Here is a 13933-nt window from a genome sequence, read left to right as displayed (position 1 = left end):
TTTTAGCCTTTCCTTCCACTTACTTAGTGGAGAGGGGCTTCAGTGCCGTCCAACAGATCCTTTCTAAGTCAAGGAACATGTTGAAGATCTCTGAGCGCGGTGATTTAAGAATGCGATTAACAAAAATGGTTCCAGACATTAAGAAATTGGCATCAACTCACCAAGCACAAGGCAGCCATTGATGTTCTTTTTTTTTTTTTTTTGCTTTTTGTGTACATACATTTTTTTCATTAATAATTGTCTGAGCTTTTATCGTTGTATTTGCTTTGTTTTCAAATTTTTGTTGTGCTCTGTAAACATTTTGTGTGTTTCTTTGTATTGTACTTTTTTAGCGTGCACTCCAGTTCGATATTATATTTTCTTTGTGTCTTTTTAATCCTTCTTACAGTGTGCGTGACTATATATACTTTCCTCAAATCTTAATTTAGTTTCAGGGTTTTCGTCTTGAAATTCTTAGTTCCTGCATCGTGGTTTGTTCTTATGCCCTTTTTATATTTCTTTTTGCATCTTAAATTTCACTTGTAATTCAATCATTAAATGTTACTGTTGTTGGGGGGGCATTTCACTTTCTTGCAATTGAATTTTGTTTTCAGTGATCATTACATTTAAGTGTCTTGAATAAATAAGATAATAATGAAATACATGTATCACGAAGTTTGGGAATAGTGATGGATGGCACCAAAAATTTTCACACAGTTGAGATATGGGAAAAAGACTGGAAATAAATTATTTGCATTGATATGTCCTGATGACAATTTTAAAGAAAACAAAAAAAGTGTTTGCATAAATTGAAGAATTATTTCCTATGTTGTGATTGAGAGGTTATGTTAGGGGAGGGGGGTGATGACAACTTCCACATTGGCTCAAGGGGGCGATTCGTTCAAAAAGGTTAAGAACCACTGCACTAGGTCTCCGAGGTCCCTCTCACAGTCACTACTATTGAGCAAGGTACCCCTATACTATACCTGTATTTGTTTCTTTTCTTTATTCTTTTTGGCAACATATGTTATAGCCAAACCTCTAAAATATGCTTTTGCCTGTCCCATACATTTTGAATACAGGTTTCTTCTTTTTTATTGATGTTTTAAAAAATTCCATTTCTTTTGTTGCTAATTGTAAAAATTCTTTTTCTTTCAATATAGATTTATTCAACAGCCATCTTATTTTTTCCTAGATCCTTTTCAAGTCATTTTAATTGGATTATGATCTGCCCAAATATTTGGTTCTATTTCAACCTCTTGTATCATAGTCTTCAAATCATAAGAAGTCCATATCATGTCGATTCTTGACCATGATTTATGCCTATTTGAGTAAAAAGTATATTGTGCTTTTTCTGGATTCATCTCTCTCCATATATCCTGTATACAAAGTTCATCTTTCATTTTTTAAAAAGGCTTAGGTAAAATATTTCTCCCTTTTTTCCCTTGTTTGTAGCTTTTGTAGTCTCGTACTGCATTAGCAATTGCACTAAAATCTCCAAGTATACAAAGGTTATGATAATTTAAATCCACTAATTTGTCATATAATTGCTGAAAAAATTGATTTTGTTTCTCATTGGGAGCATATATTGCAATCATCAATATTTGTTTTTGATTCCACGTAATTTCCACCATTAATATTCTCCCCTCTTCATCAACATAAATTTGTTTTGGGTTCATCTTTTCTTTCATATAGAAAGCTATCCCTCTTTTCTTTTGTAACGCCAAAGAAAAATAAAGTTTACCTAATTTTGGTTGTTCTAAAATTCTAGAATGTTGTCTCTTAATATGTGTCTCTTGAAGACAAATTATGTCCATTTTCAACTTTTGTAACCTATGAAATGTTTTACTCCTTTTTGATGGGGAGTTGTGACCATTTATGTTTATTGAAAAAATTCCAATTTCCTCCATAATTTCAATTATATCGAGACCTCAGTCTTCTGGGAGAGCTTATCTGTCTCTGGTTTTTGGGTCTAACATCTTCCTCTAGTTGAGTTTTTTTAGGTACTTCCTCCTCCGTTTGCTTTGATGCTTCTGCAGCAGTCATTTCCTCTGGTTTCTTAGGCTCAACATCGCCTTTTTCCAGAAAAGCTCTAAGTTATTGAAAAATTCCTCTGCTTGAGCTGGAGTATCCAGTCTATAACTTTTCGAGTCCCAAAAGATTAATAATCCTTCTGGGATCAACCATCTAAAATTCACTCCTCTGTTAACCAATTTCCTTGCTAAAAACTGATATTCTCTTCGGGCTTCTCTTATTCTTCTGGGAATCTGTTTAAGAACTACAAGTTCTTTGTCTTTATATTTCAGTGGTTGATCCCTTACTGCTCTCAAGATCTCATCTCGTATGGCTCTTTTAAGGAATCTGACGTGAACCTCCCTAGGGACTCTATTTCTTCTTGCGTAGTTTGAATTGACTCTAAAAACCTGATCCAATTCTCATTTCATTTTGTCCATTTCCATTCCAAGTAGATCCACCAATAGCTCACTCATCAGTTCTAACAGGTTCTCATCCTTCTTCTATCATATTTTGAAATCTTAGAAAGTATGATGCCCTTTCCATCTCCATGATGGCCATGCTGTCCTCCAGTTCCGCGTTGGTTTGATTTTCATCTTGCAGAGCTTCTAATTTTTGGTCAATTAGTCTTTCTCCCCTATACCCAGGTTGGACAACCGATTTGCACGTCAGGACCGCTACGGACCTCCACCAGAGTTTCCTCTGGCTTCGCTCTGCCCATGCATAGTTCACCATCTTTCGGGTCCTAGCACGCGCGCTCATGCTCCACCTCCCCGACAGGGCAGGTGAGACGGGCCGGTGGTGCGCCCTCTGCTCGGAGGCCTCGGGATTTCTCTGTACTCTTCAGCAAACTTTGTTTCTTTAAATATTCAACTATTTTCTCCACAGAAATTTACATAAATTGGAATAATATTGATGAAATACTTTTTCACAGCCAGATTATCTTTTATTAAGCATCTCTTTTTGTAATTTTAATATTTGTTCTTTTTCAAGACTGTATACCAATCACTTCTCTAGTTTATTTGCAAACTTTATTTGCATTTTTTTGTTTTGCATAATTTATTTTTATTCTATTTCTCTTAATGTTATTATAGATAATTATACCTATGGAAGCATAATTTGTTGAGAAATATTTATCTTGTCTGGAAAATTCTTTAATTCCTCATTTTTTTTATCTCATCCAAAATAATTTGTGTTTTCTCTTGCCTTTTCTTTTTGAATTCACTATTCATTATCATTTTAGCCATTCTCCGTTCACTGCATGATGAAGGCCTCTTCTTCTTGTTTCCAACCTAAGCAGTCCTGAGCTTCCTTTTGCCAGTTGGGCCCTCAATCTTGCTGATGTCATTGATCCATCTTGTTTTAGGGCTCTTTCATGGACACTTTTTATCAAGTGGGATCCATTCTTTGACCACCTTGGTCCACCTGCCATCAGTTCTTCTTGCTATGTGACCAGTCCATTTCCATTTCAATTCTTTTACTGTCATGATGATATTATATACTTTCATTTGTCACAATCGATACAAAAACTACATGTGGCACAAAGAGCCATGGAAAGATACATGCTTGGCATTACAAGATAGAAAGACCTGCATATGGATTAGAAAATTCACTATTAAGTCATATGAAGTAATAATTCATGAAAGCTTTGTTTGTATCCCAAACCATTCTTACATCTGTACCTTTATAAGATTATTTTCAAAAACCTCTTTTAATTTTTTACTATCCTCCACTATTGTTTCTTTCCACAACAGAATTTCATTTAATTTCCATCTGAAAAAAACTGGATTTCCATTTAAAAATTACTTTATTATGATCTGTAAAGGTCTTTCATGATATCCCTACTTTATGAGCCTTAGATCAGTTTTCTCCATCCACCTTTCACTGAGCTGAGAGCTCCTCCCATTTGACTGGCATGTGGAGATTGCGCTGCAAATGTGCTTTTTTTCTTCTTCTGTTTGTTATGTACTCCTGGCTACTTTCCTTTGTGACCAGAAACAAGCTCGCCTGACCAATAACCAGTCAAGACACAGTGAAAGCCTTTTGTTTCATTTATTGCAATAAGCGGGGAGAGAAGCTATCAAAGCTTGGTTCTCTCCAAAGTTCCAAACCAAAATATTCCTTTCTTTATACAACCCAGCTGCCACATCCCTCCTCATTCCCCATTGGCTCAGGTACTATGAGGTACTGACTCTTCCTGACTGCCTCCCACATATTTTCTGCTACATACTAAATCATACATCACATCTACATTAAATTAGGAGATAATTTATGCAAGGTGTATCAAATAATATTCATCAGCTATTAGGCATGCTCAGTTGTCTGTTTTGAGTTCTGGGCCCTTTTTTATGGCTCCTTAGAACAATAAGGTCTTTCCTCTTTTTCAGTTCAGTTTGCCTTTCTGGTTATTCCATTCAGTTATCTTTCCTGTTATCCCAGTTAATTTTCCCTGACTACCCATGCTGTAAAAACAGCTGTTTTTACAGCATGTATTTTTCCTTTTCCCACTCCGAAGACCCAGCTAATGTTTGCCTATGTATCTCTCTTACATCCTGTCTTTATACTATTTCTTGTTCACATCCATTGTAGTTTCTTTGAGAGGCTTGTTTCTCCACCCTGTAAGTTTCCATTACATACCAGATTCAATTTTACATGTTTCTTTCAATATTAAATTTTGAAGACCATTCACTTAATCCTATGATGTTCAATCTTGCTTGCTTTCCTGTAATTTATTGGTGAGGTTTTTTTCAGAAGTGGTTTGCGGTTGTGTCCTTGATCAGCCCAAGATCATCCAGCTTTCTATCTAAAGTGGAAATAGAATTCAACCTCTCAGTTTCTTAACACCAAACTGGCTCTGTGCAAAAGTGCTAGAACTGCATTAAAATATCATCATACTAATGTTAAATAGTCTGTTAGAGTCAGGCAGCATCAAACTGAATAAATAAATACGGTAATTAAATGTTAGTATTATAATATCTTTCAGTTTAACATATTTAACACAGGCGCATGCGCATGCGGGTTTTGGTTTGTTTTTTGTTTTTTATTTTTTTTTGCAGGACAACGGCGCTGCTGCTCTCAGTGAGTCACTTGGTGCTGATCACTCGGCATGCCTGCCAGTTCCCCAGCCACATGGACTGGATCGACCAATCCTTGTCTGCGGCGGAGGAGCACGTGAGCGTGCTGCGCGAGGCAGCCCTGGCTTCGGAAGCAGAGCGAGTTCCACCTGGGTCAGAAAGCTTTCTGCAGGAGCAGTCTACAATTTGAGAACAAAGGGAAGAGGGGAAGAGACGCATGTCATCAATGGCTCTGTGCTTCCTCTTCTTCTCTATTTTTCATATAGCATTGCTGATGATTTGGCATAATGACTGTTATCCTGAGGATGATAGAACCGCCATCTCGACTGTTCTAGTCTTGCATCTGGATTAGTGACCCTGCGATATTCTTGTGCCAGAGGGGGTAGAACGGGGAAGGAGGACATAATATTGTTAGTAATTTTGTCTGCAATCAGAAATATTTTGGCTATGGCATTTGTTATTTGTAGTTAAAGCTAAGAAAAAAGAAGGGACTTAAGACCACAATTGAGCCCAAAATTTCTGTTGCTAAACAAAGCAGATGTTAGGTGTTTTGCTTCATTTTATTATTTTTCTTGCCCTAATTGTTAAGCAAATCACTGCACTTGTTAAGTTAGTAACATGGTTGTTAAGTGAATCTGACTTCCCCATTGACTTTTGTTGTTGTTGTTGTTAGTTGCAAAGTCGTATCCAACCCATCGCGACCCCATGGACAACGTTCCTCCAGGCCTTCCTATCCTCTACCATCTTCTGAAATCCATTTAAGCTCATGCCTACTGCTTCAGTGACTCCATCCAGCAACCTCATTCTCTGTCATCCCCTTCTTCTATTGCCCTCAATCTTTCCCAGCATTAGGTTCTTCTCCATTGAGTCCTTCCTTCTCATTAGATGGCCAAAGTACTTGAGTTTCAACTTCAGGATCTGGCCATCTAAAGAGCAGTCATGGTTAATCTCCTCTAGGACTGACCAGTTTTACTTGTCAGACTATTGTAAAGGTGATCACATAATCACCAGAACACTGCAGCCAGTTGCAAATACATGCCAGTTGAATTTTGATCACGTGATCATGGGGATGCTGCAACAGTTGTAAGTGTGAAAAATGACCTAAATCGCTTTTTTAATATTCACTAAACAAATGGTTGTAACGGTTGTACCACAAATCATGTGGATAGTTAAGTGACAGTGGCCCACGATTACAGCATATAATCCCTGCCTTTTGGTGTCTTTGATAGCAATTCCCCAACCCATTATCATCAACAGCCTGATTCTGAAACTTTTTCCAGTTTCTGCAAAACCAATTCTATAGTTCTTTGGATTCTAACTCATGTTTTCTTTCTACATGAAAATAAAGTGTACAGTGTAAATTGGAGATTGTGGAGGAATGAAGAGCTGATTGCTTCAGTAAATTCTTGAGCAATTGCAGGTTGAACTTGAAACCATTTAGATGTATATAGAGGAAGTTTTCCCTCTCGTTCAGACTTTTGTAATAAATAGTTCTCTCCATGTATTCAATATCTTTTATTGCTAATATTAATGTATAACAAAAATCTCTTTTCTTATGAAGATAAATCTGAATATTGGCTAGCTAAGCTTTAACTAGAAAATCTATTGTTCACCAAAGTATTTTCAGACTGGGTCCTTTCCTGGTTTTCCCTTTGCACAGATTTTTGTTTACATACTCTTATACTACTCATTATCACTACCACTTTCGTGTAAATGTAATAAAAAAATTATAGCTTCAACCACTTCAGTTTGTTTGAAAAGGAAATATTTATTGACCAAATTGAATCTTCCTTGCTTCGGCTGTTCATAGTAGTCAGTGGCTTTAATGAAAGAAATATAATACATGCAATGCAGATAATGAAATCATTGTCCACTTTTGATAAGAAACTATCTTCTCTAACCTTTAACCTTCCAGATGTACTAAGCAACAACTTCCATAATTCTAAGCCCTAATTCTGCTTCACCACAAAATAATTGGTAGAATAATGGCAGCATGATCTTAATATTAACTATGTAAAATAATGCATTCCAGAGTGCATAATTGCAGAGTTCTCCCACTGAAAACATGCACAAGCTTATATTGCTTTGATATTATTTTCCTGTAAACCTTCATATACTGGATCAAGCTGTGCTTTGAATTTGCTGAGTTCACGTTTTCAGAGTTCTCTCAACATTTAGAAGAGTAATATTGAAATGTTGGTTGTTCCCATTTATAGAAACTGGCAACACTGTAAACATTTCTCTAGTTTTGAGAGCATTCATTACTTTCTCAGAAAAGACACAGAGTAGGGATCAGTATACAGTCAACAAATGTAATGTTGATATTGTTTTTTGCCAACTCAAGGATAGGACTTTAATTCAGTAGGGATCAGACCTCGATGTAACTTGTTAATGGCCATTTCAGCTTCAAAAAGAAAAATATATTTAGAATATCTTAAACATCATTGTCATTACATACATTATCATGTATATCCGAATCTAATATGTTCCTACATACGTTATATGTTCATGTTAGAAGATGTATTTTAATGAACCTGCTATAAACCAATAATAACCTCAATTCTGTTATTTTTGTTTTGAGTTGTTTTATTATACCATTCCTCTTCCCATGGAAAAAAATTAATGGCATAGTCCAGTGGTGGCGAACCTATGGCACGCATGCCAGAGACGGCACTCAGAGCCCTCTCTGTGGGCATGCACGCCATGCCCTGGAGATGGCAACTGACCTGCTTCAACCCAGCCACCCACTAACTCGCCGAGGTCCACGTGGCTGGATGCATCCCAGCACCCATGCGCTTGCTGGCCTCTGTGTGCAGGGGCGATGGTATCAGGCAGCAGCCTCCCCGGCCCCTGCCTTGCCCTGCGACAATGGCTCCCCTGCCCTGCCTTGCCTTGCCTTGCCTCACCCCGCAGGACGAGCCTCCTGCCCACTGCCCCACCTGCCAGAGACTCCCTGGATTTCCCCCAACTCTGCCCGGCCCCCACAGGTATCCCTCGCCACGAGCAACATTGAGGTGATCACGCCCACCTTGGCTACACCCACCCAGTCTGCCATGAGCACCACAGCCACGCCCACCCAGTGGGCCACGCCCATCTGGCAGCCGGCGATAAATAAGTGGGTTTTGGGTTGCAGTTTGGGCACTCGGTCTCTAAAAGGTTCGCCATCACTGGCATAGTCTAATAGCTTCCATGATGTGACATTTAGGCTGGTGAGAATATAAATGTTTGGAGGGTCACTCTTGCTGGTAAGATCAATAGAGGAAGGGTGATAGAATTATCCAAAAGTGAGAGTGAAGACAGGTGAAACTGTACAGGTATAAGCTTACCAAAACTCAAACTTTGAACAAAAGATGACATATAAGCGCTCGGTTTTTACCAAGAAAACTAGACTGTTATAACATTTAGATGAATCTGGATGTGCCTCTGAGTATTGAGGAAAATCATAATGTGCCTCTGAGTATTGAGGATGTGCCTCTGAGTATTGAGGAAAATCATAAAACTAGAATGTGCCTCTGAGTATTGAGGGAAATCATAAAACTTTCATTGCTAAAGCTTGAGGGAATGAAATGAACTGACCAAAGTTGCAAGTAAGACTAGTCATTATATGTCAATATTGTCATTCATTTTATCCTTATGTGACATGATCTCTCCCCTTCCATCTGCAATCAGACTGCCACCATGTTGCTTTTGACTCTAAAAGGCCAGGCACAGCAGCAGTGTAGTGGGGGTTCCTTCAAATTTGTATAAGATGGATAGAGTTGCATCTTTTAATATGAAGGTTCCTTTTGTAATACTCCAGCAACCTTGCACCAGCTGTGTGCAAACAGCTCCCTGCTATCTATCATTATTTGGGACATCCTGTATGGAAAAATCTTTGATCAGTACATTAAAATGGTAATTATGTAATAGAGCTAGACTATTCTGTCAGCACTATGGTGACAGCTTTCCTCCCACACTTTTAAGGGATTTTTCCACAAGGCTGAAACAATACATTGGTGGACAGATATTCCTCTCTTTACCTCCTTCAGAGGAAAGCATTCATTTCCTTTATGAAGGAAAGAAAGGAAACAGTAGGAAAATCCTAAATAAGCACACAGCTTGTAGTCTGTCTCCTTCATGAGTTTGACCTCTTTCATGATTGTGACATTGCTTTAATAATTTATTTTATGCAGCAGATGTAGTCAGAATGGAACCTAAGAGATAAGGAAGCCCTGCAATCAGACCCACCCTTAGTCCTAAATCAATGTGCTGCTTGACAAGGCTCTCTTCAGGCTTCTTATCTATTTCATGATGATAAATTGTATGCATACGGTCAAAATGGAGCCTAGGAGAAGAGAACAGACAGGAAACCAAAGGTAAAGGAACTTGTAACCAGACCTATCCTGTTCCTGAAGAAATGCCATGACTGATGGATATTTTCCCTGCTAGCTGTTGTGGGCGTTGAAGCATAGAACAATCAAACCACCACAATACAAACGGTGTGGTTTATCTTGCAGTTGCGAGGAATCACCGCTTCCTGATGGAAGCAGATGGAGCCGAATCCTTAAAAAAGAAAAGAAAAAAAAAAGGAAGAGGGCACCGGAGAAAGGTCTTTTCCCTCATGTGCTAATTATTGATATGCAATTTACCGAGAGAGCTAAGAAAGCTCAGTTCATGTATGTAAACACTGCAGGCACTAAATCGTAGCCGAGAGGAAAGATGATCTGGTTCTGTAAGTGCGATTGCTTATTTTCATTCTATAGTTCGGAGCAAAAATGTCAGGGAAACAGAAGGAACGAGAACTGCTGTCTTGAGGAATTAATTAGTTAGACTGCTTAGAAAGGAAGCCGACTGTGACATGGTAAAACTATTAGAACGGTATGTATTTCTCAGATTTACAGAGATTCTTGTTAGGGAACTTGTACACATGGTGGTTTATGTGTTATTACTAAATTCTGATCGGTGAGCATTACGGCTTGCTGTGAATGTCAAATTTTAAATATTAAAAGAAAAAAGAATTAAAGGGGGCACCCGGATTTGAACCAGGGACCTCTTGATCTGCAGTCAAATGCTCTACCACTGAGCTATACCCCCTCTTCCGTTGGTATTATTGCTACAAGTCTTTTTCAAGGAAAGGAAGTGAAACTAAATGTTCCGTTTTATAATGGAATTGGTAGGCATCCTGTTAATTAGTTCTTCGGGAACATTGTAATTCATCCAGAAATTAACATAAAGAGTTCAACGGTAGAATTTCTTGTTGCAATTTCATTATCTGCCTGAAGATCCCTTGTTTTTTTTTCAAATCACAAATACATATTGTAGGGCTTTTTGTTTAGTGACAATAGGAAAGATCCATATAATTCAGGATTTGAAACTGTATCATTTTGATCCAAAGCCCTATATTCTTTCCTTATTTTTGAGCCTACAATATATGTAGAATATATACTGAGAGAACCCAGAAGATGAGCATGATTTTAAAATTGGATGAAGAAATATAGGATTAATAATCTGCATTAAGCTTGTGACACTTGTGATGCAGAAAATGCAAATGATCTACGAGCACAATAATGAAATAAAAAATTGGGATAAGGTTAATGTTAAGTCCGGAGAATAATGGCGAAGGAAGCAATGCATTTTGCTAACAGATCTTTATTCTCTCTCTTACAGCTAACAACCAACAAGAGCAGAGGCACGCAGGCCTCTATTTATACCCCCGGATCCCCGGGCAATTCTAACCAATAGCAGGCAGTCTTTTCCCGCCTTGTGCATGCGCGCAAGGCCGGCATTGCTCAGTCTGGTCCCGGGCAGCTTTTGCAAATGCCCGGGACTCTTGCATCGTCCCGAGCCTGCTTCTGCAGGCTCAGGACACAACACCCCTCCCCCCTAGATAAAATAATGCTGCGCCCAACATGGACACCACCTTTGGTAAAGCATGTGTTTACCAACTTTTGCATTAAATGCACAGAGTGTGAGAAGCATGGGGTCGTTCTGTCGTTCTGAGAACCAATGCGCCCAACCCCGTTTCCTAAGAGCTAACCAGCCTGGACCTCTTGTTCAGATTTCTATAACTCTTGCTCACCTCACGTAATCTGCAAGGTATTTGGGAGGGCCTTTGACCCGTAGCGGCCTTCTCGGACCTGGAGAGCTTGAAGTGTCCCCACCGTTGCTTTCCACACTAGGTGAATTACCCTGTGGCTGTCTTATGACTGCTGCCTGACTTCCCTGCCCGCCTCCTAGGCTCAGGTAGTCAGGACTCTGCTGTTCACTATACCTGGTTGACCTACCTCTTAGGGAGTTTTCTGAGCCCTCTGAACTCATCTCAATGTTCCCTGAAGGTATGTAATTTTCCTGGCTCCTTTCTGTAGTGATAGGGTCCAAGGATACCTCCCTGTTAGCCCTAATGCGTGGGGACTTCCTTCTGTGAACCATTGCTGAAAAGGGCAAGTCCCCAACCTGTTGTGCCTGCTCTCTTGTATGTTGTGAGTTATGAGTATGCTCCCAGTCAGTCTCCTTGTCTGGAGTATTGTTGGTGAGTTTTGGGTAGTGAGTATACCTCTGGTGTGACTCCCAGGCTGGAGTGAGTGTGGGGGTGTCTGTTTGCCCCCTGCCCCATGAATTCCTATTTGGAGCACTTGCAGAATTTGGGTGTTGCGTACCCAGGTTGTCCTCAACAGCCAGTGTTGGCTGCTGATTCTGATTCCCAGAATGCATTTCCCATTCCTCCTCCCCCCCTAGAGAAGACTGAGGAGGAAACCGAGGCGAGTCCCGCCTCACACGTAGTTGATCAATGTGGCGGCGAAGAACGCGGCTGTCGTCCAAGGACACCTCGTAGGACAGAGGCCCCGAGACCTTGCAGACCACAGCCGGGACCCAGAGATATCCAGGCCCATAATTCCTGGCCCAGACAGGATCACCCACTTGCAGGACCCGTGGTGGGTGCGGCTGGGACACCTGTGAAGCTACTCGCTCCGGATGCAGCCTGTCCAATTTAGTCACAAGCCGGTGACCCCAACGGAGTTCAGCCGGGCACTTACCCGTGGCAGTGCACGGAGTAGTACGATGGGCTAGAAGGAAGTCAGCCAACCTGTGATGCCAGTTGCCATAAGTCAGTTTCTTGAGAGCGTCCTTGGCGACGCGGACCATCCGTTCAGCCAGACCGTTGGTGGAAGGGTGGAATGGAGCCGAAGTAGTGTGGTGAATCATGTTGGCTTGTAGGAAAACCTGAAACTCAGTAGAAGTAAATTGAGGACCATTATCCGACACCAAAACACCTGGCAGACCGTGGGCAGCAAAAATGTTTCCCAACACCTGGATGGTCTTGGCAGTAGTGGTGGATGACACAGGCACAACTTCCAGCCATTTGGAATGGCTATCTACAACAACCAGGAAGAATTGCCCCTGAAAGGGCCCAGCGTAATCTATATGTATTCTAGACCATGAACAGGGGCCTGAGGCATTTCCGGCCTGGACTGCTGACACACATGACACCCATGTACCTGGGCCTCAATGGCTCTATCAATGCCAGGCCACCACAAATGGCTGCGCGCAAGCGCTTTCATCCTGACAATCCCAGGGTGACCCTCATGTAATGAAACTAAGATTCTCGACCTCAATGAGGCCGGAATCACAACTCAGAACCCCAGAGGATGCAGCCATTGAACGTGGACAACTCGTGCCTCTTGACCCAAAAGCGTTGGAAATCCTCCTCTGGGCACCTGTCAGGCCAACCTGACAGCACCCATGTCAGCACGCGTTTAAGCGTGTGATCAGTGGCAGTTTCAGCAGCCACATCCCTAGCATTAAGGGGACACTCTGGCAAATCCTGAATGGACAATATATGCACAGCAGGGGCAGGATCAGGCTCCACAGCAGGCAATGGCAGCCTACTTAAGCCATCAGCATGACCCATTTCTTTGCCAGGTTTGTGAACTAGTGAATAGTCATAAGCTGACAAAAAAATGGATCATCGCAGCATGTGAGGGGACAGGATATGTGGGGTTTGTTTGGACGTAGTAAACAACCCCAGCAAAGGCTTGTGGTCAGTAAAGACCGTAAAGTGGCGGCCATAGATGAAATCATGGAATTTTTTAATTCCAGCCACAATAGCCAAAGCCTCCTTATCAATTTGAGCATAGTTACGCTCAGCAGCAGACAATGTCCTAGAATAATATGCCACAGGGACCTGAGTCCCATCAGCCGTCAGATGGCTAAGCACAGCACCCACACCATAGGGGGAAGCACCACAAGCCAGACACACTGGCAACTGCTCATTAAAATGAGCTAGCACTGCATTGGATGTAAGCAAGGCCTTAACCTCATTGAAACTAGCCTCATGGATTTTAGACCACTGCCAACAGGCATTTTTATCCAGAAGTCTGTGTAAAGGTTCAGCAAAAGCAGCTTTGTGAGGTAGAAAAGCATGATAGAAGTTCAATAAACCCCAAAAGGCTTGTAATTCACTCTTAGACTTAGGGCTTGGAGCCTGCTGAATAGCTTTGAGCTTAGCATCAGACGGGTGGATACCCTGAGCATCTATCCTGAACCCCAGGAAATCAGTGGAATGGACACCTATCTTACATTTGTCCTGTTTTAACTTAAGGCCTGCTCTTCGGAAATTAAGCAAAACAGCCCTTAACCTTTCTGCCAGCGTTTGAGCTGAGTCCCCTGCAATGAGGACGTCATCGAAATGAGGACACACACCAGGAATACCCCTCAGGGTGTTTTCCATTACACTTTGAAAAATGCCAGGGGCTACATTCACCCCAAACTGCAACCTTTTCACCTTGAAAGCCCCTCTATGGGTAACAATAGTTTGAGCCTCTGCTGCTGCATCATCAACAGGCAACTGTTGATACGCTTGAGCCAGGTCAAGCTTTGCAAAAATCTTA

At 40.9% G+C, this 13933-nt stretch overlaps 1 protein-coding gene and 1 non-coding gene across 3 annotated transcripts in view; one reads left to right on the top strand and one right to left on the bottom strand.

Moving 5' to 3' along the window:
- Positions 1–5554, top strand: part of TMEM98 (transmembrane protein 98) — a 51282-nt gene extending 45728 nt beyond the window's left edge. For both annotated transcript variants that reach the window (XM_015814767.1, XM_015814768.1), the window contains one exon: positions 5049–5554. In XM_015814767.1, the coding sequence (XP_015670253.1) occupies positions 5049–5256 (208 nt within the window). In that variant the 3' untranslated portion in view covers positions 5257–5554. The remainder of the gene's footprint in view (positions 1–5048) is intronic.
- A 4513-nt stretch (positions 5555–10067) lies between these two features.
- TRNAC-GCA lies at positions 10068–10139 on the bottom strand. The gene has a single exon. It is a non-coding gene; the product is annotated as a tRNA-Cys (tRNA).
- Positions 10140–13933: the final 3794 nt, after the last annotated feature.

Source organism: Protobothrops mucrosquamatus, unplaced genomic scaffold (assembly GCF_001527695.2).
Source record: "Protobothrops mucrosquamatus isolate PMUCROS unplaced genomic scaffold, P.Mucros_1.0 scaffold283, whole genome shotgun sequence".
Lineage (NCBI taxonomy): Eukaryota > Metazoa > Chordata > Lepidosauria > Squamata > Viperidae > Protobothrops > Protobothrops mucrosquamatus.
This window is presented reverse-complemented; position numbering and strand designations above follow the sequence as displayed.